The sequence below is a fragment of the Sander vitreus genome, chromosome 5 (genome assembly GCF_031162955.1).
Source record: "Sander vitreus isolate 19-12246 chromosome 5, sanVit1, whole genome shotgun sequence".
NCBI classification, from domain to species: Eukaryota; Metazoa; Chordata; class Actinopteri; order Perciformes; family Percidae; genus Sander; species Sander vitreus.
The window spans coordinates 37,095,847-37,123,015 of record NC_135859.1 but is presented as its reverse complement, the minus strand read 5'-3'; the positions used below and the strand labels follow the sequence as shown (position 1 = coordinate 37,123,015).

At 42.4% G+C, this 27,169-nt stretch overlaps 3 protein-coding genes across 3 annotated transcripts in view; 1 reads left to right on the top strand and 2 right to left on the bottom strand.

The window, feature by feature from the left end:
* LOC144517732 (dual specificity protein phosphatase 26-like) overlaps window positions 1-3,340 on the bottom strand; it is a 5,354-nt gene extending 2,014 nt beyond the window's left edge. Inside the window, exons 1-2 of the mRNA XM_078249857.1 lie at window positions 3,134-3,340; window positions 171-382 (exon numbers count right to left, since the gene is read on the bottom strand). Coding sequence (XP_078105983.1) covers window positions 171-382; window positions 3,134-3,312 — 391 coding nt within the window. The 5' untranslated portion in view covers window positions 3,313-3,340. The remainder of the gene's footprint in view (window positions 1-170; window positions 383-3,133) is intronic.
* Window positions 3,341-13,546: 10,206 nt separating this feature from the next.
* bag4 (BCL2 associated athanogene 4) lies at window positions 13,547-20,291 on the bottom strand. Its single transcript, XM_078251689.1, has 5 exons — window positions 19,988-20,291; window positions 19,166-19,285; window positions 15,758-15,988; window positions 15,351-15,614; window positions 13,547-14,535 (listed from the first exon to the last, which is right to left on the bottom strand). The coding sequence occupies exons 1-5, from the start codon at window positions 20,060-20,062 to the stop codon at window positions 14,098-14,100; spliced, it is 1,128 nt and encodes a 375-aa protein (XP_078107815.1). The 5' UTR covers window positions 20,063-20,291; the 3' UTR covers window positions 13,547-14,097.
* Window positions 20,292-21,440: 1,149 nt separating this feature from the next.
* On the top strand, window positions 21,441-26,672 carry lsm1 (LSM1, U6 small nuclear RNA associated). Its single transcript, XM_078251688.1, has 4 exons — window positions 21,441-21,609; window positions 22,726-22,794; window positions 24,680-24,795; window positions 26,120-26,672. Exons 1-4 carry the CDS (start codon window positions 21,564-21,566, stop codon window positions 26,288-26,290), a joined length of 402 nt encoding a protein of 133 aa, XP_078107814.1. The 5' UTR covers window positions 21,441-21,563; the 3' UTR covers window positions 26,291-26,672.
* Window positions 26,673-27,169: the final 497 nt, after the last annotated feature.

Sequence of the window (27,169 nt, the reverse complement as noted above, 5' to 3'; positions counted from 1 at the left end):
GAGACAGTTAGAGAGACAGGCAGACAGTTAGAGAGACAGACAGACAGACAGACAGTTAGAGAGACAGACAGGCAGACAGAGGGATACAGACAGAGAGACAGTTAGAGAGACAGACAGACAGAGAGACAGACAGACAGATAGTCAGACAGACAGACAGACAGGCGTCTCACCCCCCCTGCTGAGTGCTCTGTGGATGAACTCTGCCGCTGGCTGGAAGTTGACGCTCATGTCAAAGCTGCAGGAGTCGTGCGCCTCGACGCCCATGTAGGAGACGTCCATGTGGGCGTAGAAGCCCGGCGCTCCTCGCCGTTTACTGTGAGCGGCGTTCAGGATGTGAGTCACTCGATGCCTCGACAGATCTGCTCGGTTCTCTGCGCTGTCCCTGAAAAACACAGCGCGCTGGGTTCATAGAAGGACATTTCTGCCTCTTTCTTCTCATGCTAAACAGCTGTTTTGTATTGATTTGTTTCTGTATTTATTGTTTATTTCATATTAATGTTTAATATGTTTCTGTTTATGTTAATGAATGCACCAATCACCAAAGCTCCAACAACTCCTTGTACTGTAAGTGGTACTAACATTTTCTGATTCTGATTTTATTCAATATTAAAAGCAGTAGTGGTAGTATTATAGTAAAATACAAAAACTACCTATTTATTTATACCAGTGCAGAGCCCGTAGAAAATGTGCCTGTTTGGAACGAGCGATAGCTTGGCCTGTGGTATTGATGCTTGTAGAAAACCTCTTCATATGCACCTCCCCTGTATACCCTACTGCTGACTTACAGTGTAGACAGAGAGAGAGACAGGGAGAGAGAGAGACAGGGAGAGAGACAGAGAGAAAGACAGGGAGAGAGACAGAGAGAGAGACAGGGAGAGAGAGAGACAGAGAGAGATAGAGAGAGACAGAGAGAGAGAGACAGAGAGAGAGAGAGAGAGAGAGAGAGAGACAGAGAGAGAGAGACAGAGAGAGAGAGAGAGAGAGACAGAGAGAGAGAGAGAGAGAGAGAGAGAGAGACAGAGAGAGAGAGAGACAGAGAGACAGGGAGAGAGACAGGGAGCGAGAGCGAGAGAGACAGAGAGAGAGAGAGAGAGAGAGAGAGAGACAGAGAGAGAGAGAGAGAGAGACAGAGAGAGAGATAGAGACAGAGACAGACAGAGAGAGACAGAGACAGAGAGAGAGACAGAGAGCGAGAGAGAGAGAGACAGAGAGAGAGAGAGAGAGAGAGAGAGAGAGAGAGAGAGAGAGAGAGAGAGAGAGAGACAGAGACAGAGAGAGAGAGAGAGAGAGAGAGAGAGACAGAGAGAGAGAGAGAGAGAGAGAGAGAGAGAGACAGAGAGCGAGAGAGAGAGAGAGAGACAGACACAGAGAGAGACAGAGAGACAGGGAGAGAGACAGAGAGTGAGAGAGAGAGAGACAGAGAGAGAGACAGAGAGAGGGAAAGGGAGAGAGAGAGAGACAGAGAGAGAGACAGGGAGAGAGACAGAGAGCGAGAGAGAGAGAGACAGAGAGAGAGATAGAGACAGAGAGACAGAGAGAGAGAAAGGACAAAATTCAGGTTTTAAATGTATTTGAGTGTTTGATGTTTAAAGTCATTTTTGTGTTCACATAACATTATAATACTTTTAGCAGTTAAAATCATGTCTCTAGACCTTTAAGAAAGGGTGGATCCCATCAGGCTGCTGCCAGTCACTGGTCCTCACGATGTCATAAAAACAAGTATGTGTGTGTATCTCTGCGTGTGAGTGTGTGTGTGTCTCTGTCAATGTGTGTGTGTCTGTATGAGTGAGTGTGTGTGTGTCTGTCCGTGTGAGTGTGTGTGTGTTTGTCTGTCTGTCCGTGTGTCTGTCTGTCTGTCCGTGTGTGTGTGTGTGTGTGTGTGTGTGTGTGTGTGTGTGTGTGTGTGTTCTTGTTTAACTATATTAGTGGGGTCCAAAAACCAGGAATACAGTATACTTGTGGGGTCCCGGCAGCTTTGTGGGGCCAAAATGCTGGAGGTTAAAGGTCTGTTTGAGGGTTAAGACTTGGTTTTAGGATTAGGGTTAGAATGAGGTTCTGGTTAGCGTGAGGGTAAGGGTTAAGGTTAGGCATTTAGTGGTGATGGTTACGGTTAGGGTAAGGGGCTAGGGAATGCATTACGTCAATGACGTGTCCCCACAAAGATACTGCAATGCACTATGTGTGTGTGTGTGTGTGTGTGTGTGTGTGTGTGTGTGTGTGTCCTGATGAAGCGTTTGCATGTGAAGTATCTCAGACTGATGATTGATATTTAGAGAACTATTCCAGACATGCGAGAGAGGCGGAAACTCTCGCTTTAGTTTACGTAAGTTCCCAACGGAGAATGCAATTGCTGAGATCTCAAGTTACTCTTTCCTCATTTAAATCTGATTTATGATCAGTTTCTCTTTCACATAGGCGGACTAACTGAAGGTCAGGCTTCAGCAAAGAGTTTGGAGCTGCAACGACTGTCGACTTTTAAATTAATCTCCAACTATCTAATAATCCATTAATCATTTAGAGTCATTTTATATGTAAAAACAGGTCAACTCCTGTGATGTCAGCTTGTTACATGTGAATATGTTCTAGTTTCTTCTCTCCTCTGAGAGTGTGTGTGTGTGTGTGTGTGTGTGTATACATGTCTGTGTGTGTACATGTCTGTGTGTGTATGTGTCTCTCTCTGTGTGTGTGTGTCTCTCTGTGTGTGTGTCTCTCTCTCTCTGTGTGTGTGTGTACATGTCTGTGTGTGTATATGTGTGTGTGTACATGTCTGTGTGTCTGTCTGTGTGTGTGTGTGTACGTGTCTGTCTGTGTGTGTGTGTACATGTCTGTGTGTGTGTATGTGTGTTTGTACATGTCTGTGTGTGTATGTGTCTCTCTCTGTGTGTGTGTGTCTCTGTGTGTGTGTGTCTCTCTCTCTCTGTGTGTGTGTGTACATGTGTGTGTGTGTGTGTCTCTCTCTGTGTGTGTGTGTGTGTGTGTGTGTCTCTCTGTGTGTGTGTGTGTGTGTGTGTGTGTGTGTCTCTCTCTCTCTGTGTGTGTGTGTGTGTGTGTGTGTGTCTCTCTGTGTGTGTGTGTATCTCTCTCTGTGTGTGTGTGTGTGTGTGTGTGTGTGTGTGTCTGTGTGTGTACTGACTGGTCCCCGATGTAAAGCCTGGGCCAGACTTCGTCTGCGTGGCTGATGATGGCTCTGCCGGTAAATAAAAGTCGTTCCAGGTCAAACACGGCCAGGCCGGGGGAGCTGAGGTCGATCTCCACTCTTCGGGGAGGAGGCTTGTCGTTCCACGACGCAGGAAGCTTGGACGTATAGGACATCGCTTCCTCTTTCTGTGTTTCTCTGTATGCTAGTCCTTCAAAAGCAGACACAATGAATGTCAAAAAAGAACAAAGGGAGCAGCAGTTTTCTACTTGTGTGTCTGTGTGTGTGTTTGTGTGTGTCAGTGTGTGTGTCTGTGTGTGTATGTCTGTGTGTGTGTGTCTGTGTGTGTGTGTGTGTCTGTATGTGTGTCTGTGTGTGTCAGTGTGTGTGTATGTCTGTGTGTCTGTGTGTGTGTGTGTGTCTGTGTGTGTGTGTGTCTGTGTGTGTGTAGACAGTGAAATGCTGCAGCTTTCTATGAGGAAAAAAGTAAAAAGTAAAGAGATGGCTGCGACGCTACATACTTTGTAGCTGTGTTGTTATCACAGCAACGTCATTTTTGGTTTTGTATTAATGTATAATTTCTCAGGACCGAATCCTGTAAATGCTCGGAGCAGCTGCAGTCCAAATGAGTAAAGAAATGTTAATAGATAAAAAAAAACAACAGAAATGTCGACAAAACTGTTGAAAAAACGTGACAAAAACAGCTAAAATCTTGCCTAGGAAAGGGTTCAAACGTTCAAACGTTCAAACGTTAATGTATAAAAACCCCAAAATAGCGACAAAAACTTCCAAAATAAGTAACAAAATTATATTATTATAATAACAAAAAACCCTGAAAAAGCCACCAAAATGTCTAAATATACAAAAACTTCTTTTTAAATCTGCATAACTTTTGAAAAATGGAACAAAAAAGCAGAAAAAAGCCACAAAAACAGCTGAAATCTTACAACACTTACCGTATAGAGATATATATCCCAAATGTAAAAGTGATCTAGTGTAGGTATATAATCTGATATATTATAGATATATAATATAGATGTATAATATAGATAAATATTGCCCTGCTCTAGTTTAAAACCTCGTAGTTTATCAGAAATAAAAGTTATTCTAGAGAAAGCTCTGTGTCAAACTGAACCGAATGAAGTCGAGGTTAAGTGATTTCAGTCTCAGGCTTCTTTGCTATCTGACCCTCTGGGGGGGGGGGGGACTGTGTATCTGACCCTCCCATTAAATCCCTCGTCGGGGGGGTAGCTCTCTATTTAAAGATCTGGAGCTGATGTAGGCAGCGTGGACGCATGCAGCAGTTTCCACCTGATTATTCTTAGTCAGAACACACGTCAAAAAGAGAGACAGAAATGTTGACAGAAGTGTCAAAAATGTTAAAAAAGTGCAACAAATGTTGAAAAAAGTGACAGAAATGTTGAAAAAAGTGACAAATGTTGAAAAAGTGACACAAATGTTGTAAAAAGTGAAAGAAATGTTGACAATGTGACATAAATGTTGAAAAAAGTGACACAAATGTTGAAGAATGACAAAAAGGTTGAAAAAAGTGACAGAAGTTGAAAAAAGTGACAAAAAGGTTGAAAAAAGTAACAAAATGTAAAAAAAGTGACAAATGTTGAAAAAGTGACAGAAATGTTGAAAAAGTGACACAAATGTTAAAAAGTCACAGAAATGTTGAAAAAGTGACAAATGTTAAAAAACTGACACAAATGTTAAAAAGTGACAGAAATGTTAAAAAAGTGACAAATGTTAAAAAAGTGACAAAAAGGTTGAAAAAAGTGACAAATGTTAAAAAAATGACAAATGTTGAAAAAAGTGACAAATGTTGAAAAAGTGACAGAAATGTTGAAGAAAGTGACACAAATGTTGAAAAAAGTGACACAAATGTTAAAAAAGTGACAGAAATGTTAAAAAAGTCACAAAAAGGTTGAAAAAAGTCACAAAAAGGTTGAAAAAAGTGACAAAGGTTAAAAAAATGACAAAAATGTTGAAAAAAGTGACAAATGTTAAAAAGTGACACAAATGTTGTAAAAAGTGACACAAATGTTGAAAATGTGACATAAATGTTGAAAAAAGTGACAGAAATGTTGAAGAAAGTGACAAAAATGTTGAAAAAAGTAACAAAATGTTAAAAAGTGACAAATGTTAAAAAAGTGACACAAATGTTGTAAAAAGTGACAAATGTTGAAAAAGTGACAGAAATGTTGAAAAAGTGACAAATGTTGAAAAAGTGACAGAAATGTTGAAAAAGTGACAGAAATGTTAAAAAAGTGACAGAAATGTTAAAAAAGTCACAAAAAGGTTGAAAAAAGTGAAAAAGAAATGTTGAAAAAGTGACACAAATGTTAAAAAGTGACAGAAATGTTAAAAAGTGACACAAATGTTAAAAAAGTGACAAATGTTGAAAAAGTGACAAAAATGTTGAAAAAAGTAACAAAATGTTGAAAAATGTGACGAAAAAGAAATGTTGAAAAAGTGACAGAAGTGTTGAAAAAAGTGACAAAAATGTTGAAAAAGTGACACAAAAGTTGAAAAAAGTGACAAAAATGTTGAAAAAGTGACAAATGTTAAAAGTGACAGAAAAAGAAATGTTGAAAAAGTGACACAAATGTTGAAAAAGTGACAAATGTTGAAAAAAGTGACAAAAATGTTGAAAAAGTGACAAATGTTAAAAAGTGACAGAAAAAGAAATGTTGAAAAAGTGACAGAAATGTTAAAAAAGTGACACAAATGTTAAAAAGTGACACAAATGTTAAAAAAGTGACAAAATGTTGAAAAATGACAAATGTTAAAAAAGTGACAAATGTTAAAAAAGTGACAGATGTTGAAAAAGTGACAGAAATGTTGAAAAAGTGACAAATGTTAAAAAAGTGACACAAATGTTAAAAAGTGACAGAAATGTTGAAAAAAGTGACAAAATGTTGAAAAAGTGACAAATGTTGAAAAAAGTGACAAAAATGTTGAAAAAGTGACACAAAAGTTGAAAAAAGTGACAAAAATGTTGAAAAAGTGACAAATGTTAAAAAGTGACAGAAAAAGAAATGTTGAAAAAGTGACAGAAATGTTGAAAAAGTGACAAAAATGTTAAAAAGTGACAGAAATGTTGAAAAAGTGACAAAAATGTTGAAAAAAGTGACAGAAATGTTGAAAAAAGTAACAAAATGTTGAAAAAGTGACAAATGTTAAAAAGTGAAAGAAAAAGAAATGTTGAAAAATTGACAGAAATGTTGAAAAAGTGACAAAATGTTAAAAAAGTGACAAATGTTGAAAAAAGTGAAAAATGTTGAAAAAAGTGACAAATGTTAAAAAAGTGACAGAAATGTTGAAAAAGTGACAGAAATGTTGAAAAAGTGACAAAAATGTTAAAAAAGTGACAAATGTTGAAAAAAGTGACAATAATGTTGAAAAAGTGACAAATGTTAAAAAGTGACAAATGTTAAAAAGTGACAGAAACAGAAATGTTGAAAAAGTGACACAAATGTTGAAAAAGTGACACAAATGTTAAAAAAGTGACACAAATGTTAAAAAGTGACACAAATGTTAAAAAGTGACAGAAATGTTGAAAAAGTGACAAAAATGTTAAAAAGTAACAAAATGTTGAAAAAAGTGACAAATGTTGAAAAAGTGACAAAAATGTTGAAAAAGTGACACAAATGTTGAAAAAGTGACAGAAATGTTGAAAAAGTGACACAAATGTTAAAAAAGTGAAAAATGTTAAAAAAGTGACAAATGTTAAAAAAGTGACAGAAATGTTGAAAAAGTGACAAATGTTAAAAAAGTGACACAAATGTTAAAAAGTGACACAAATGTTGAAAAAAGTGACAAAGTTGAAAAAAGTGACAAATATTGAAAAAGTGACACAAATGTTGTAAAAAGTGACAAATGTTAAAAAAGTGACAGAAATGTTGAAAAAAGTGACAAATGTTGAAAAAGTGACAGAAATGTTAAAAAAGTGACACAAATGTTAGTGACAAATGTTGAAAAAGGTGACAAAAATGTTGAAAAAGTGACAAAAATGTTGAAAAAAGTGACAAATGTTGAAAAAGTGACAGAAATGTTGTAAAAAGTGACAAATGTTGAAAAAGTGACAGAAATGTTGAAAAAGTGACAAAAATGTTGAAAAAAGTAACAAAATGTTAAAAAAGTGACAAATGTTAAAAAAGTGACACAAATGTTGTAAAAAGTGACAAATGTTGAAAAAGTGACACAAATGTTGTAAAAAGTGACAAATGTTGAAAAAGTGACAGAAATGTTGAAAAAGTGACAGAATGTTGAAAAAGTGACACAAATGTTAAAAAGTCACAGAAATGTTAAAAAAGTGACAAATGTTAAAAAAGTGACAAAATGTTGAAAAAAGTGACAGAAATGTTAAAAAAGTGACAGAAATGTTAAAAAAGTCACAAAAAGGTTGAAAAAAGTGACAAATGTTAAAAAAATGACAAATGTTGAAAAAAGTGACAAATGTTGAAAAAAGTGACAAAAATGTTGAATAAGTGACAAATGTTAAAAAGTGACAGAAAAAGAAATGTTGAAAAAGTGACAGAAATGTTAATAAAGTGACAAATGTTAAAAAAGTGACAAAAGTTGAAAAAAGTGACAGAAATTTTGAAAAATGTGACTAAACTGTTGAAAAGAGTGCAGCAGTTTCCACTGGACTAAAAAACCAAAGCAAAGCAATTTTCCGTTGACTTATTTTGAAATCTGTAGCCAACTGTCCATATATTATTATTATTATTATTATTAAGCCCTTGCTTAATAATAATAATAATCACATGTGTGAACTGTTTTTGTCTATGAAACAATGAGATAAACAAAGAGATTTCTTGTTCTTTGTTTTTATAACAGCAGTTTCTATTTCTTTCTAAGAATGAAATGCCACCGTCCATACAGAACTACAGATTTTAGACTCGTATTTGTTTCTGAAAACAATATAAAACAGGAAGAGAGAATTGATCAAAAAATATACTCAGTTAATTATTTCTCTGCTTTTTTCTCACTTGTAATAATTAATTGCAATACTTATCAGGCAAAATATTTCAATCTTGTGTTGGAAAACATGCATTACACATGAAACTACAGAAACCTAAAAGGGGAACTTTGGGATGTTTTTGTGTCCAAGTGACTGATGTGAACAACAGTCTTTGACATTGGTGCAGTCAGTGTCCACTAAAAGTGTCTGACAACATTATGAAAGGATCCCTACAGAGATAGACCTTTTAGTTAAAGAGGAAGATCCTTTTAGTTTAACATGAAACAGCCCCGAAATCACCATCACCAAACTACACCAGACTCCATGTAAATAATCAGGACTTTTAGCGTGTATAGAGCCAGCATATTTCCACCAGACTCCATGTAAATAATCAGGACTTTTATCATCGTAAAACACACTTCATTCAAAGTGGACAGCAACTAAATAAAACTATCAAAAGCCGTCTTGGTTCATCTTTCCACTGTTCCAACAATCACCACTCTGGTTTGGTTGAAATAAACCCTTAATTCACCCATTTACATGTGGAAATATGCTGGCTCTATACACGCTAAAAGTCCTGATTATTTACATGGAGTCTGGTGGAAATATGCTGGCTCTATACACGCTAAAAGTCCTGATTATTTACATGGAGTCTGGTGTAGTTTGGTGATGGTGATTTCGGGGCTGTGTCATGTTAAACTAAAAGGATCTTCCTCTTTAACTAAAAGGTCTATCTCTGTAGGGATCCTTTCATAATGTTGTCACACACTTAGAATAATAATCTGAGTCTGTCAGCAGCAACAACAGAACTTTTAGTGGATGCTAACGGATGCTGAACATTAGTCACTTAGACACCAACGCACGGGAAAACGTACTTTTCAACAACACTGTGAAATAAACACGACAGGTGATTTCATTTTTTCATGCAAAGCTTGTGATTTTATTTTTTATCATCATTTCTTTTCTAATTATATAAAACCATCCCCTGAAATATGGCACTCTTGTTTTCTGTTTATTTTTCTAAATCAAAACACATCAAGAACTTTTGGGAAAGAAAGAGAGAAAGACTTCTACGAGAACACGGATTACGGTGCAAATCTGGATTCGTATAACAAGGATATTAAAACAGAAACCAGTTCCCAAATGTAACACTTGATCCAAGTGCAGAGACCAACAATCGTCCCAAAAGCACCGAACACTTGTGAGAATGTTAGAGTACATCCTTTATCCGTGTGTCAGAGTACATCCTTTATCCGTGTGTCAGAGTACATCCTTCACCCGTGTGTCAGAGTACATCCTTCACCCGTGTGTCAGAGTACATCCTTTATCCCGTGTGTCAGAGTACATCCTTTATCCGTTACAGCAAACGATCATCAAACACTTTATTCTGAAAATACAATCTGCTTCTGTAGACATCTTATATATATATATATATATATATATATATATATATATATATATATATATATATATATTCCAAGTGTCCAAAGAGGGATACAAAGAACATCATTTAACATATTTTCAAGTTATTCTTAATAGGGCTGCACAATATATTGTTATTTATCGTCATCGTGATATTAACCGGCGCAATAAACACATCGGGAAAGGCTGCGACATATCGGGAAAGTGACACGCACGCACGGGATATGCGCCCCCCTCCCCCGCCAATATTTAGAAGAGGTAGATTGGTCTTCCTCAAAAAAAATATGATTGTTTTGGGAGATTAAATCCAATCCAATCCCTTTTTTTGGCCTTTGTGAGGCTTTTTTCCAATGTTTTTGTGGCTTTTTTTTCAACATTTTTGACTTTTTTTTCCCCCCCCAAAGTTTTTAAGAAGGTTTCAGTGAGCAGCTTTGTCTGAGAGAGTTTGAGATAACAGGCCAAACAGTAAATGTTCTGTATTTTAACTGTAGCTGCACACGTTCCTTCCTCTGTTTTTTAATTACGGGACAAAGTCCAGTAACAAGCTGCCAGAACGTCTTCTGTTATTTTACGGGTTTATTTCTTACAGTGTAGGAAATAAAGTGTTTGGTGCGGAAACTTTTCTGGGGGACAAACACCCAGAGCCCCCGGTTATAACATGCCCCCCCCCCCCCCAACATACACTCTTGTGCACACCTACGTCTTCCACAAATTGAGGGAAAAACCCAATGTGATTGCATATTTTCCTGATACCGTGCAGCCCTAATCCCTACCTTCCCTATGTCCGATGTATCTGTAATAACAGCAGTTCCTAGAGTGAAACACATGGCATTCATACAGTATGTAGGTCTGGTTCCAGCTCCACACTCGCGGTAGAAATATCATCCGAAAAAGATGGCCTAATGGGGATTAAATCTTCAGGGGGTTGAAACTAATCTGCTCCGCTCGCGACCTGATTTGGAGCTTTGAGAAGTCGGGACTGTCGCGTGCTTCACGGGACATTACCGTGCATGCAGGGCAGCGATTGAAACGGAAAGATGGGCACCTATTCCTGCAGAGATATGGAGGGGTAGGGGTCTCTATCGGGGAGGTAGGGGTCTCTATCGGGGAGGTAGGGGGCTCATCGGGGGGTAGGGGTCTCATCGGGGAGGGTAGGGGTCTCTATCGGGGAGTAGGGGGTAGGGGTCTCTATCGGGAGAGGTAGGGGGTAGGGGTCTCTATCGGGGGAGGTAGGGGGTAGGGGTCTCTATCGGGAGGTAGGGGTCTCATCGGGGAGGTAGGGGGTCTCTATCGGGAGGTAGGGCTCATCGGGGTAGGGGGTCTCTATCGGGAGGTAGGGGTAGGGGTCTCTATCGGGGGAGGTAGGGGGTAGGGGTCTCTATCGGGGAGGTAGGGGTAGGGGTCTCTATCGGGGGGTAGGGGGGGTAGGGGTCTCTATCGGGAGAGGTAGGGGGTAGGGGGTCTCTATCGGGGAGGTAGGGGTCTCTATCGGGAGAGGTAGGGAGGTAGGGGTCTCTATCGGGGAGGTAGGGGGTCTCTATCGGGGAGGTAGGGTCTCTATCGGGAGAGGTAGGGGTCTCTATCGGGGGAGAGGTAGGGGTCTCTATCGGGAGAGGTAGGGGGTAGGGGTCTCTATCGGGAGGTAGGGGTCTCTATCGGGAGAGGTAGGGGTCTCTATCGGGAGAGGTAGGGGTCTCTATCGGGAGAGGTAGGGGGTCTCATCGGGAGGTAGGGTCCCTAGGGGGGTAGGGGGTCTCTATCGGGCGAGGTAGGGGTCTCTATCGGGAGGTAGGGGTCTCTATCGGGAGAGGTAGGGGGGGTAGGGGTCTCTATCGGGGGAGGTAGGGGTCTCTATCGGGGGGGTAGGGGTCTCTATCGGGGGGTAGGGGTCTCTATCGGGGGGGTAGGGGTCTCTATCGGGGGAGGTAGGGGTCTCTATCGGGGGGGTAGGGGTCTCTATCGGGGGTAGGGGTAGGGGTCTCTATCGGGGAGTAGGGAGGTCTCTATCGGGGTAGGTAGAGGGTCTCTATTGGGGGTAGGGGGTCTCTATCGAGCTAGGGGTGAGGGGTCTCTATCGGGAGTGTAGGGGTCTCTATTGGGGGGTAGGGGTCTCTATCCCGCAGGGGGTAGGGGTCTCTATCGGGGTAGGGGTCTCTATCGGGGGGGTAGGGGGGTGGGGGGGGGTAGTAGAGCTGCAACGATTAGTCGACTAATCGTTAAAGTAGTATTTCATGCAAAAACAACAGAAAATGCTGCTTTTTAGCCTCTGAAGTCCATTTCTTTAAAGATGACCCCTTTACCATTTATTTAATTCATCGAGGACAAACGTCGGGGAATACTTTGAAAACAACGTCAAAAAAGAAGAGACAAAAATGTTAAACTTGGGGGGGAAAAAGTCAAAAAAGTGTTAAAGAAAAGTTAAAAAAGCCTCTTAAACATAAAAAGGCTTCCAGCTCTCGGTTTATAGCTGGAATTAAACTGAACATCTTTGGGTTTTAGAGTGAAAAAACACGAAGTCGTCTTCCCGTCCACCAACGAGCAACTTTGGGTTTTTCTGGGTCAAAATGTTAAATAAAAAAAAAAAAAAAAAACTTTTTTCGTGTCGTTTTTGTCACTTTTTTCAAAAAAATAGGTCGTTTTTTTTCGATGTTTTTGTCACTTTTTTCTCGACTTTTTGGTCACTTTTTCCCCCAATTTTTGTGTCACAAATTTCCGATTTTTTTGTCGTCATTTCCGAATGTTCCTCGATCATTTTTTTCTCTTCCAAAACGCTATAAAATTGAATAAAACAACCCAAATTAAATGAAATGAAAGAAGTGAACTGATCATTTATTTAACCTGTGAAGAGTAATGGTCGTAGGGAAACATCCACGTTATGTTTTTTGGACAGTTTGGTTGAAAGAAACCCAAATTTCTGATATAGAAACCTTTTGAAAAAGGGTCAGATTTCACCCAGAGGACATCAGGAGGGTTAACGAGAAACTGGGACGGACTTTTTTGGGAGAGGGGGGGGGGTCATGCAAGCAGACTGTGAGATGTAATTATAGACGCTGTTAGATGTAGGATCAGATCAAAAACTGACCCACAATCCTGAGGGAACACGCAACGATAATCTGAGTCTGCGGCTACATCTCCACCGATACGTTTTGGGTTTTTCAAACGGGCGTTTGGAGATGAAAACGATCTCCGTCCACGCAAGAGTTTCAGCTCCAGTAGCAGAACCACACACACACACACACACACACACAGACAGTGTCGGTGTTGCGAAAGGTCTCCTGTTGGCGGCCGTTGAGACTGCAACACAACCCTGCAGGGGCTCGGAAACACCAGAGCAGGGGGAATGAGAGGGGGGAACACCAGAGCAGGGGGGGAATGAGAGGGGGGGGAAACACCAGAGCAGGGGAGAATGAGAGGGGGAACACCAGAGCAGGGGGAACGAGAGGGGGAACACCAGAGCAGGGGGAAATGAGAGGGGGAAACACCAGAGCAGGGGGAATGAGAGGGGGAAACACCAGAGCAGGGGGAAATGAGAGGGGGGAAACACCAGAGCAGGGGGAATGAGAGGGGGGAACACCAGAGCAGGGGGGAATGAGAGGGGGAAACACCAGAGCAGGGGGGAATGAGAGGGGGGAAACACCAGAGCAGGGGGGAATGAGAGGGGGGAAACACCAGAGCAGGGGGAATGAGAGGGGGAACACCAGAGCAGGGGGAATGAGAGGGGGAATGAGAGGGGGGAATGAGAGGGGGGAACACCAGAGCAGGGGGAATGAGAGGGGGGAACACCAGAGCAGGGGGAACGAGAGGGGGGAACACCAGAGCAGGGGGGAATGAGAGGGGGGAAACACCAGAGCAGGGGGAAATGAGAGGGGGAAACACCAGAGCAGGGGGAATGAGAGGGGGGAACACCAGAGCAGGGGGGAATGAGAGGGGGAAACACCAGAGCAGGGGGAATGAGAGGGGGGGAAACACCAGAGCAGGGGGAATGAGAGGGGGGAAACACCAGAGCAGGGGGGAACAAGAGGGGGGAACACCAGAGCAGGGGGAATGAGAGGGGGGAACACCAGAGCAGGGGGAACAAGAGGGGGGAACGCCAGAGCAGGGGGAATGAGAGGGGGGAAACGACAGAGCAGGGGGAACGAGAGGGGGAATTGCGCATAAGATGTTCCTTTATAAACCAAAACGTAGCAGTGGAGATGTAGCCTGGGGCCGGTAGTGTGGCAGCAACAGTCACTCACTGAGGCTGATAGTCAGACACTTTTAACCAATCACATCACTTCTCCCAACATCATTCGGCTTTAAAAGACTGATTCCATGTACCAGTAATCGCTCCGTGTTGGTCTCGGGTCCATGCCACTTGTTTCAGACATTTTACATCATGGTGGTGGAAAAAAAGCCTTAATTTAACAGCTCAGAGAGAGAGAGAGAGGGAGAGAGAGACAGAGAGAGACAGAGAGAGACAGAGAGAGAGAGAGACAGATAGAAGACTCTCGTGTCCATGGAAGATCTGGAAGAAGAAAAACAGCAAGACTCAGCGACCCACAAACCGGTAAACAAGTCCCGTTGCGATTCAGAAGGCTTTCCTCTCCAGGCGGTCCAGGATGGCCTGGATCTTCTGCACCGCGTCCTTTCGGGCCTGCCGCACGTTGTCCTGTCCCTGAGTCTCCACGGAGTCCAGCTCCAGCAGCTCTTTGGTCAGCAGTTCCTCCAGATACCTGTAGCTCTTGTCTGTCTTTCTGCCGACAAACTCGTCCACGTCTTCCTGGAGCAGAAGCATTCTCGCCATGACCTGCTGGACCTTCGCCAGGCCGGGGTTATCGCTCAGCGGGGCCTGGGCGGGGGCCTGGGCGGGGGCCGGGGCGGGCGAAGGATTGGGCTCACTTCTCCCTGGTTTGTTGTACAGTTGGGGGGGTGAGCTTATTTCGGCAGGCTTTGCACTCTGGGGATTCAGGGAGGGGGTCGGCCGCGGTTTGGGACCCGCCTGTGGAGCGCGTGGCTGCTGTTGGTCCTACGGAAACACAAAACAAAACAAAAGACATATTTTGGTTTTCTCAATAAGGGAAATATGAGATCCATGATAACGCTGATGAAAGGAAATCATTTCTTTCATGGAACACATTTAACATCTGGGTGTCTCTGCATGTGTGTGTGTGTGTGTGTGTGTGTGTGTGTGTGTGTGTGTGTGTGTGTGTGTGTGTGTGTGTGTGTCTCTGGGTGTGTGTGTGTGTGTGTGTGTGTCTCTGGGTGTGTGTGTGTGTGTCTCTGTGTGTGTGTGTGTGTGTGTGTGTGTGTGAGTGTGTGTGTGTGTGTGTGTGTGTGTGTGTGTGTGTGTGTGTGTGTGTGTGTATGTGTGTGTGTGTGTGTGTGTCTCTCGTGTGTGTGTGAGTGTGTGTCTCTGTGTGTGTGCGTGTGTCTGTGTGTGTGAGTGTGTGTGTGTGTGTGTGTGTGTGTGTGTGTGTGTGTGTCTCTGTGTGTGTGTGTGTGTGTGTGTGTGTGTGTGTGTGTGTGTGTGTCTCTGTGTGTGTGTGTTTTAAAGTGCAGTTTTCTGATGAGATTCTGTCAGTGTTTTGCCTCCATGTGTGGAAGATTTAGGCGTGATATCTAGCGGAGGAGTTTAAGGGTCCTCCCTCAAGAACAAAGAGAGGCATAATGTATGGGAGGGTCTGCAATCTCTTAAATAAAAAAAAACAACAACATTGTCTTGAGGAAGACAATCCTCCCGTTACCCCCTCGCAAAACACACGCCCCGACGTCTTACACAGAGCGAGGAGAAAACAGCGTTATGGCCAAACGAAAACGCCAAGTGTAGCGTCAGATTCCCACCTTGGGTTGGTAGGGAGGCGGAGCCCCAGTTCCCGTCCCGGGCCATGCTGGGGGGTGCGCTGGACGAACAGGGTTCCCGTAGTGGTTCTGTGGAGGCTGCTGGCCGGGCGGCCACGGCTGCGGCTGCGGCGGGGCGTACGCACCGGAGTGCGCCCACGCGTCTGCCTGGGGGTTTGGGTGGAGAGGCTGGCCGGGCGGGTACGGGGGGTTCGCATGGCCGCCCTCGCTGTAGTGAGGGTACGCACCGGGAGGATATCCAGGAGCCTGGGAGCGCACACACACACACACACACACACACACACACACGTCAAAGACTTCTACCCTCCTACGTACTTCTGGGTTTGCGGTATATTATTATTATTATTATTATTATTATTATTATTATTATTATTATATATTGCTCTCACCCCTTGGCAGTGTGGACCAGGATAGTGATGATGTTGGTGTTGAGAGTGTGGCTGCCCGGACGGCCCGCTGCTCTGCTCCGCTGGACCGCCCTGGCTCGGATACGGACCTGGACCCGGCCTCTGAGCGTCTGCACAGTAGAAAGGGTTGGACGGGTGGAAACCACTCGCCGGATATTGAGTCTGCGCTGGGCTGTAGACACCGTGGCCGTTTGGATAACCTGCAGGCATTACCTACATGGAAATCACAAGAAAGGGGAATTAAAAGGGGCATTTTTTTTTTTTTTTTTTTCAACTGTCAGTTAGCGTCCACTAAAAGTTCTGTTGTTGCTGCTGACAGACTCAGATTATTATTCTAAGTGTCTGACAACATTATGAAAGGATCCCTACAGAGATAGACCTTTTAGTTAAAGAGTAAGATCCTTTTAGTTTAACATGAAACAGCCCCGAAATCACCATCACCAAACTACACCAGACTCCATGTAAATAATCAGGACTTTTAGCGTGTATAGAGCAGCATATCTCCACCAGACTCCATGTAAATAATCAGGACTTTTAGCGTGTATAGAGCCAGCATATCTCCACCAGACTCCATGTAAATAATCAGGACTTTTAGCGTGTATAGAGCCAGCATATCTCCACCAGACTCCATGTAAATAATCAGGACTTTTAGCGTGTATAGAGCCAGCATATCTCCACCAGACTCCATGTAAATAATCAGGACTTTTAGCGTGTATAGAGCCAGCATATCTCCACATGTAAATGGGTGAATTAAGGGTTTATTTCAACCAAACCAGAGTGGTGATTGTTGGAACAGTGGAAAGATGAACCAAGACAGCTTTTGGTAGTTTGATTTAGTTTCTGTCCACTTTGAATGAAGTGTGTTTTACGATGATAAAAGTCCTGATTATTTACATGGAGTCTGGTGTAGTTTGGTGATGGTGCTTTTGGGTTTCATGTTAAACAAAAAAGCATCTAACTCCTTAAACGGTAACTACAGTTTTTTTTTGTTCAACCTGGACCCTATGTTCCTATGTTTTTGTCTCTAAGTGACTGATGGGAACACCAATCTTTGACATTGGTCCAGTATTAAGCGAGATTGCTGCAGTCAGCATACATGTGTGCACCTACTATTAATGAAATAACTGCAACACTCAAAGAGTTGCAGATAGCACTAGAATGGGTTATTAACAATAGACTATTCCTAAACATGTCAAGGACTAAAAGCATTGCATTTGGTACAGATCATTCCTTGAGCTCCAGGCCTCAGCTGCATTTGATGCTGAATAATGTAGCTGTTGAACAAGTAGAGGAAACAAAGCTTCTTGGCGTTTTCTATAAGACATATAGATTCTCTTGTTGCAAAGATGGGGAGGAATATATCTGTTATAAAAAGATGCTCAGCTTTTTTAACACCATACCTAACCAAACAAGTCCTGCACACTCTAGTATTATCACATCTATACTACTGCCCAATGATATGCTCAAGTGCTGCAAAGAAAGACCTAGGAAAACTGCAGCTGGTTGAGAACAGAGCAGCTCATCTTGCCCTTAAATGTCCAATTAGGTCTAATGTAAACAACATGCATGTTAAACTGTAAATAAATACTAAATGTATGTATATTACTACTAGCATACATGGTAAGAAATATGTATATCTGCAAGGAAAAGAATACTAGCTATACTGCTCTTATATTCTATGACTGTTTTGTCTGAAAATGTAGCTGTATGTTCTGTGTGGACCCCAGGAAGAGTAGTGGATGTTTTGGGGATCCTAATAACATCAAAAATCAGCAGCGGGGAAACAAGCTCAAATGTAAGTTAAGTCAATACTTTTTAAAACATAAAAACATCCGTGCAATTGTGTTCGCTAAAGCCACCAGACTCCATGTAAATAATCAGCACTTTTATCATCGTAAAACACACTTCATTCAAAGTGGACAGAAACTAAATCAAACTATGAAAAGCCGTCTTGGTTCATCTTTCCACTGTTCCAACAATCACAACTCTGGTTTTGGTTGAAATAAACACATAGTTTACTAATTTACATGTGGAAATATGCTGGCTCTATACACGCTAAAAGTCCTGATTATTTACATGGAGTCTGGTGGAAATATGCTGGCTCTATACACGCTAAAAGTCCTGATTATTTACATGGAGTCTGGTGGAGATATGCTGGCTCTATACACGCTAAAAGTCCTGATTATTTACATGGAGTCTGGTGGAAATATGCTGGCTCTATACACGCTAAAAGTCCTGATTACATGGAGTCTGGTGGGTTTGGTGCTAGCGACCTCAGAGCTGTTTCAGGTTAAACAGAAAGGTCTCAGAGATAAAATCTATTAGAAGCTGTCTTGGTTTGTCCTTCTCGTTCTATACAATTTATTTTGGAGATTAGGGTGAATTAGTGTGTGTTGTAGCAGTGGTTTGCCATTGAGAACGAGGTGGCTAACCGCTAGCAGCACTAGCTTCTAGCTAGTAGTCCTTACCTAGCTACTGAGCGTGTGGTCCTTACCTAGCTACTGAGCGTGTGGTCCTTACCTAGCTACTGAGCGTGTAGTCCTTACCTAGCTACTGAGCGTGTAGTCCTTACCTAGCTACTGAGCACGTAGTCCTTACCTAGCTACTGAGCGTGTAGTCCTTACCTAGCTACTGAGCGTGTAGTCCTTACCTAGCTACTGAGCGTGTAGTCCTTACCTAGCTACTGAGCGTGTAGTCCTTACCTAGCTACTGAGCGTGTAGTCCTTACCTAGCTACTGAGCGTGTAGTCCTTACCTAGCTACTGAGCGTGTAGTCCTTACCTAGCTACTGAGCGTGTAGTCCTTACCTAGCTACTGAGCGTGTAGTCCTTACCTAGCTACTGAGCGTGTAGTCCTTACCTAGCTACTGAGCGTGTAGTCCTTACCTAGCTACTGAGCATGTGCGACTGCCAACAAAGATGTTCCAGCAGTGAGAGGTCTCACTCTGTAGCTAAAACAGAGACCTGAACACAGGGTGAAAAGAGGAGCTGCAGCAATGAGTAGTACAACAACAATATGAAACCATGTAAACCTGTTCTGATACAACCTCAAAATACAATTATGAAGCTGAAAATGAGCAGAATATGAGCTCTTTAAAGTACTGTTTTCTAAATGGAGTCTGGTGGGTTTAGTGTTAGCGACCTCAGAGCTGTTTCTGGTTAAACAGAAAGGTCTTAAAGAGGTTTTAAAGGTCTATCTCTGTAGGGATCCTTTCCATAATGTTGTCAGACACTAAGAATGATAATCTGAGTAGGCTTTTGTCTGTGTGTAAATGTACCGTAGTGATGTAACTGTAACCGACGTAGTGGCTGGTAAAGGTCAGAGCACTTAAAAGACTTAAGGATAAAGAGTAGATTTACGCTGTGGGATTTAGAGGGGATGGTTACGTTACCTGTGGGCTGTACTGTGGCTGGACCTCTGATCCTGAGGGATAGCTGTTTGCATAGTGTCCTGAGGAATGAGACTGAGGATACCAGTAGTGTGACGGGTAACCTGGGTACTGAGAAGCGTCCTGCAAACACACAAAACATTACATTACATACATTATTATAGGAGAGTTACTTTAAAGAAGGAACATATCCCTACTGTTTAAATTCTGGGCTGCTGTTGGTACAAGCTAACAAGAAACTGTAAACGTTATGCTTCCCAACATCAGAAACAAGAACTGCAGCAGCACTGACTCTTTGATTCATTGCTCGCAGTTCATAAACAGTGCATTATTATATATATAAAACACTGTATATAGCTTGAAATTTGAGTACAGATGATATTCCTCAAAAATGTAACTCAACTGTAGTACTATTAGCAGTGTCACGTCAAGATAAACGTGATAAAGTCGCGTGTGTAGCGTTAAATATTACATAATGCCAGCTAAATAGACTTTTTGTTTTGACCTAGGATGGCGAAGGCATGACCCGCCCTCCTCTTTTCTCTGATTGGCTAGTACTCATTGCCTGCTCTGGTTGGGATTGGTTGGCTTGAGGCTACAGCAGTGTGATTTGTTGGGGGTTAGAGTAGGAATGTCAGGGTAAGCCAATCAGAGGCATAGAACGGCAGAGGAGGGCGGGACATGCCTTCGCTATGCTAACAGGAAGGAAATACTAGCCTACCGTTACGAAAGCTAGCTGGTTAGCAATGTTTACAAACTCAGGACGTTTTTTGTTTAAACATTTAACACCGTCAGCCCGGTTCTGAGCCGTATCCACCCACTCACCATGCTGTTAGTCCAGGTCCCGTTAGTGTTTTCGGAGTCGGGTTTAGGATTTGACTGCATTTGATGATGATGCATCAGCTAACGTTAAGCGCGAGCCCCGGCGGTTGTCCTGTTAGCTGCCATCGTTAAACACAAACCGTTAACGTGCCTAACGGGACTAACGGAGCCGCCAGTCGGCCCAAATTCGTGACAACTACGTGGCCGTTTTCCTACAGAAGTAGAGACAGAAGTAGAGATCGACTGACTGGAATCAGGAAATGATTGAATGGCTCGAGCTCGGGCTTCTTCTTGGCAGCCAGATATTTGGATGCCGTGACGCCCCCTAGTGGACTGGAGTCTGAATCACAATCACAATTTTGGCGCTGACAGGCTCAGATTATTAGTCACACACCAGACTCCATGTAAATAATCAAGACTTTAATCATCGTAAAACACACTTCATTCAAAGTGGATAGAAACTAAATAAAACTACCAAAAGCCGTCTTGGTTCATCTTTCCACTGTTCCAACAATCACCACTCTGGTTTGGTTGAAATAAACCCTTAATTCACCCATTTACATGTGGAGATATGCTGGCTCTATACACGCTAAAAGTCCTGATTATTTACATGGAGTCTGGTGGAGATATGCTGGCTCTATACACGCTAAAAGTCCTGATTATATACATGGAGTCTGGTGGAAATATGCTGGCTCTATACACGCTAAAAGTCCTGATTATATACATGGAGTCTGGTGGAAATATGCTGGCTCTATACACGCTAAAAGTCCTGATTATTTACATGGAGTCTGGTGGAAATATGCTGGCTCTATACACGCTAAAAGTCCTGATTATTTACATGGAGTCTGGTGGAAATATGCTGGCTCTATACACGCTAAAAGTCCTGATTATTTACATGGAGTCTGGTGGAAATATGCTGGCTCTATACACGCTAAAAGGAAGTTTCTCACATCATGGACGACATTGCCAGATGATATTTAGGTTGATTATTTATTGTTTTAAGCTGTAACTGTGAGCTGTACATTTCGGTGTACATTAAATACTCTCTGTACTGTAACTGTTTATTGTAATTATAATGTGTTGGTAATAAAAAATATTTTTTATTTTATTTTATTTTTTGTTCATTTTTCTATTTTTAAATTTAAATAAAAAAAATATTTTTTATTCAATTTTTTTTAAATTCTATTTCATTTAGCTATTTTGTATATAATAATTATAATAATAATATTTTTAATGTTTGTATTTTTTTAATTTAAATTAAAAAAAATATTTTTTTTATTTTTATTTAATTTTTTTAAATATGTGTTTTAATTTTTTTTCTATTTTAATTTTTGTATTTTTTTCTATTTCATTTAGCTATTTTGTATATAATAATAATATTTTGTTGGTAATAAAGTCCCCGTGTTGCACCTGCCAGCCACGCGGCGCCTAAAGGGTTAAAAACGTGAACCGGAAGTTTATCCCGGGCGTGTATAAAGACACTTCCTGTTCTCGTCTTGAAAGGAACATACATTGAAACATTAATGGCTTGACGTTACATAAACTACAGATACAAGAAGCTAAGAATCAGCAGCACAAGATGAACTACGTACCGGGGACGGCCAGCCTCATCGACGACATCGACAGTAAGTCTCGAGCGGCTCCTCGTGCACACAGACACGGTTTACGTCTTAAGATGTGGGACATCGTGTCTGACGCTAACCGCATCATTACTAAAAGTAACTAGTAACTAAAGTAACTAGTAACTAAAGCTGGAACAGATGAATGTAGCGGAGTAACTAAAGTAACTAGTAACTAAAGTAACTAGTAACTAAAGCTGGAACAGATGAATGTAGCGGAGTAACTAAAGTACAATATTGCACACACACGCAGAGACACACACACACACACGCAGAGACACACACACACACACACACACGCACAGACACACACACACGCAGAGACACACATACACGCAGAGACACACACACACACACACACACGCAGAGACACACACATACACACACACACACACACACGCAGAGACACACACACGCAGAGACACACACACGCAGAGACACAGACACACACACACACACACACACACAGAGCACACACGCAGAGACACAGACACACGCAGAGACACAGACACACACACACACACGCAGAGACACAGACACACACACACACAGCAGACACACACACGCAGAGACACACACACACACACACGACACACACACACACACACACACACACACACACACACACACACACACACACACACACACACACACACACACACACACACGCAGAGACACACACACACACGCACGCAGAGACACACACGCACGCAGACACACACACACGCAGAGACACACATACACGCAGAGACACACACACATGCAGAGACACACACACACACACACACACACGCAGAGACACACACACTTTGAGATGTAGTGGAGTAGAAGTAGAAAGTGGCATGAACAGAAAAGACTCAAGTAAAGTACAAGTACCTCAACATTTGGACTGAAGTACAGTACTGGAGTACATGTACTGAGTTACTCTGCACAGCTTCCCTGTGAATGTTTCAGTGTTTCATCGCCTGTGTGTTTGTTTCTGTGAGGATGTAGATCTGGATGAAAGGTGCATTCTGATTGGTCCGTAGCCGTGTGATGTTGTATATCTGGATGAAAGGTGTATTCTGATTGGCTCGTAGCCGTGTGACATTGTAATGAACGCTGCTGTGTTGCTTCCTGCAGAGAAGCACCTGGTGCTGCTCCGGGATGGAAGGACTCTGATTGGCTACCTCAGGAGCATCGACCAGTTCGGTAAATCTCATCAATGTCTTTATTTAAATCAACATTCAAAGACCTGCAGTCAGAACCAAAAGAAACAAAACACAAACATACGTTACGCCAGGAGGGTCACGAGTAGGGATAGTAGTATACAGCTGGTATACAGCTGTTATACATCATATCTATACAGGGATAGTAGTATACAGCTGTTATACATCATATCATCTATACAGGGATAGTAGTATACAGCTGTTATACATCATACCATCTATACAGGGATAGTAGTATACAGCTGTTATACATCATATCATCTATACAGGGATAGTAGTATACAGCTGTTATACATCATACCATCCATACAGAGATAGTAGTATACAGCTGTTATACATCATATCATCTATACAGGGATAGTAGTATACAGCTGTTATACATCATACCATCCATACAGGGATAGTAGTATACAGCTGTTATACATCATATCATCCATACAGGGGTAGTAGTATACAGCTGTTATACATCATATCATCTATACAGAGATAGTAGTATACAGCTGTTATACATCATATCATCCATACAGGGATAGTAGTATACAGCTGTTATACATCATATCATCTATACAGGGATAGTAGTATACAGCTGTTATACATCCTTCGTACTGTCAAAGGAGAGAAGTGAGGGATGAAGTGAGGGATGAAGTGAGGGATGAAGGAGAGAGGGGCAGAGCGACAGCAGCTTCATTTTCTATTGTTTTTGCGACATGTTTTCTCCACATACAACTGTGACATTTGCCTTAATACCTAAAACGTTATTATTTCATTCAGAACACGAGAAACTTGAGTTTACTTGCAAAACGTAATGAGCTAAATAACTAGTTTTTCTCGATGATTCTGTTGTTGTGATCATTGGGAGCCGAAATCATAATCACGATTACATTTCCATTAATAGCACAGCCCTAAAATAGACAATGTGTAGTAAGATACGTGTTTTCTTTCCACCAGTCTGAAAGAAAAAGAGAAAATAGTTTTTATTAGTCTTTATTAGAGATATTGGGCATTTTCCAAACTGTCGGTATCAGCATTTATAAGGAAGATCTATCTCTCCATCATTTATAATGACGAATGATTCTGATTGGATATTAAAAAAAACTCCCTTCAACCATGTTCTGAGTGTTGGCGTTGCATAGTTTGTCCACCAGAGGGCGCTCTACCACACACACACACACACACACACACACACACACACACACACAGAGACATACATACATACACACACACACATAGACATACACACACATACAGACACACACATACAGACACACACAGACACACAGACACACACACACAGAGACACACACACAGAGACACACACACAGAGACACACACACATACACACACACAGAGACACACACACAGAGACACACACACACAGAGACACACAGACACACACACACATACAGACACACACACACACACACATACAGACACACAGACACAGACACACACACACACACAGACACAGACACACACACACACACAGACACAGACACAGACACACACACGGCGCTCTACAACCTCCCTGTTGGCAACACTCTGATTTTGTTATTGTGTTTAAAGGACTTTAAGTTTTAGATCTTAAGTGTATTTTTATACATTTTATTTATCAGAACATTTATATATTTTGATGTTCTGTTGAGACAATAAAATGATGGATGGATGATGGATGGATGATGGATGGTTGATGGATGGTTGATGGATGGTTGATGGATGGATGATGGATGGTGATGGATGGTTGATGGATGGTTGATGGATGGGATTTTTAAATCCTCAAATATTTGTATCGTCGGGCTCTAGTTTCCTGTAATGTTTTTCCAGTAGTGTCTCCCGTTAATGTCTCTAACGTTCCTCTCGTTCTCCTCCAGCCAATTTAGTTTTTCACCAGACCGTCGAGCGAATCCACGTGGGGAAGAAGTTTGGAGACATCCCCCGAGGAATCTTCATCGTGAGAGGAGAGAATGTGGTGCTGCTCGGAGAGATAGTGAGTGTCTGAATAGTTCCTGACTTGGTCCATCTGCTGCTACCCTGTCCTGTATAGAACAGGGTGCCTTTAAGTCCCGCCGGACATCTCTCCTCTCTCTCGTTGACTTGTATTGCCTGAAGGTTTCCTCCTCTTTATTCCGTCTGTTAGCGAACAACAGAAACGTGTCTGAAAGCTGCTGTCTGGTGATATTCACTACCAACGATGTAAAGAACCCAGAACTTCAAAAACCCAAAATAACTGAGCTTTTAGGAAGACCGAAGTGGAAACAGACGTCGTGGAATCAGCAGAGAGAATGGAGAGACACTAAGATAAAGGGCTGCTATCCTGCACCCGGCGCAGCCCGACCCGTGTCTTTGCTAGGTTAAGACCCACGCAGTTGTCAGTTTCCCGTCCAGCCCCCACGTCGTTCAAATAGCAAATGCACCTGCACCCCATGGCCGTGCTGGTCTTGCAGGGAGGTGTGTTCAGGTGCATTCTGGGCGTGCTGGTCTTACAGGGAGGTGTGTTCAGGTGCATTCTGGGCGTGCTGGTCTTACAGGGAGGTGTGTTCAGGTGCATTCTGGGCGTGCTGGTCTTACAGGGAGGTGTGTTCAGGTGCATTCTGGGCGTGCTGGTCTTACAGGGAGGTGTGTTCAGGTGCATCCTGGTCTTACAGGGAGGTGTGTTCAGGTGCATTCTGGGCGTATTGCTATCTTGAGGCAGTGGGAAGTGATGGCACCATTGACCAACAAAAACCTGGTCTAAAGTCAATAACGCAGCATTTCATTGTTATTTTAACAGAGCATTAGTAAAATGCTCCTAGGCTCGTGCACAGCACGTGCACACTATGCTTGTTACACACACAGGGACGCACAGCAGCGCACACACACACACACACACACACACACAGGGACGCACAGCAGCACACACACATGCAGAAGATTACAAATACAAATATTACGGTGCAAATCCTCCATCATAACAGCAATGCTCCAAGGTCCAAACGCGCCTGGCTTTTAAAGGGAAAAGCTGTTTTTTGTTTTTTTTGTTTTTTTTACAGTGTGTTCAGGGGACAGGCAGCTAGCAGATAGTGAGGAGATGTTTTTTACAGTGTGTTCAGGGGACAGGCAGCTAGCAGATAGTGAGGAGATGTTTTTACAGTGTGTTCAGGGGACAGGCAGCTAGCAGATAGTGAGGAGATGTTTTTTACAGTGTGTTCAGGGGACAGGCAGCTAGCAGATAGTGAGGAGATGTTTGCTGTATGTGGGGAAAAAAAAATGTTATAGCCTAAAAAACGCAAACCCTTAATAAACCTTATTAACTGTTGTCTCTGTCTGTGCAGGATGTGGAGAAGCCCTGCGACACCGTCCTGCAGCAAGTCTCCATCGAGGAGATCCTGGAGGAGCAGCGGTTGCAGCAGCAAGCCAAACAGGAGACGGAGAAAGTGAAAATAGCCGCCCTGAAGGACCGAGGCCTTTCCATCCCCAAAGCCGACAACTTGGACGAATACTGACCCCGATTCCACCAGCCTCTTTCTCACTTTGTCTCGGACTGTTTTACGTTGGATTTGAGTTCATGAGAGCATGAGTGTTTGTTGTTTTGTCGGTGCGAGGCTGCATCATGCCGGGCTTGTTCGCCGTAACGTACTGTGTGAATCTCATTTGAATCATTTGTGGAGAGAGAAAGAAAAGGTGTGACTGCTGCTCTCCGTTCTGCAGAAAGAATCATGTGTCTACGTAAGATCCCTCTGTTGTCAACGTAACTTAGCATTTATTTTACAGCAGCACTTTCTATTTTGTCGGTGATATGTTGAGCCTTTTTATTTGGAGAGACGTGTGGGCCTGCTAATGATGAACTACATGCTATGCTCCATTAAAGAGTTTAGTTTTTCATTATGGAAGGCGTGCTTGGACTCATTTGTGTCGTCACAACTTTTTAACTGTGTTTCACTTACTCTGTTGTCATTATTAAAGCATTATGGCGCAATTCCATACAAAGTCAATGCAAAGACGCATATAGACGCGAAGTCGCATCAGCGACGGTGGCTCTTCAATATTTGAAGTGAGAAAGTTGCATGTAAATGTGACGCAAAAGCCAATCAGTGTGTAGAGGAGGAGGAGTTTTCGTTTGAGTACCTGGTAAGCTGTGAAATGATATCTCTGTTGTTTATGGAGCAGCTCCAATGTCAGCAGAGCCCTGATGGAACCAAACTCCATCCAGAAAACAAGCATTGCAAAAGTTGTTTGCTTGTCGTCTTGCGGACAGACCTGAGAAAGTATCAGTTCAGACTTTTAACTAATCGGCATCCTGTTGTTATTTCGGCATTCTTTCTATCTGTTTATTGCAGTTTAAAAAAACGACGCAATGTGTCCTTTAAGTCCCGCTGGAAGTG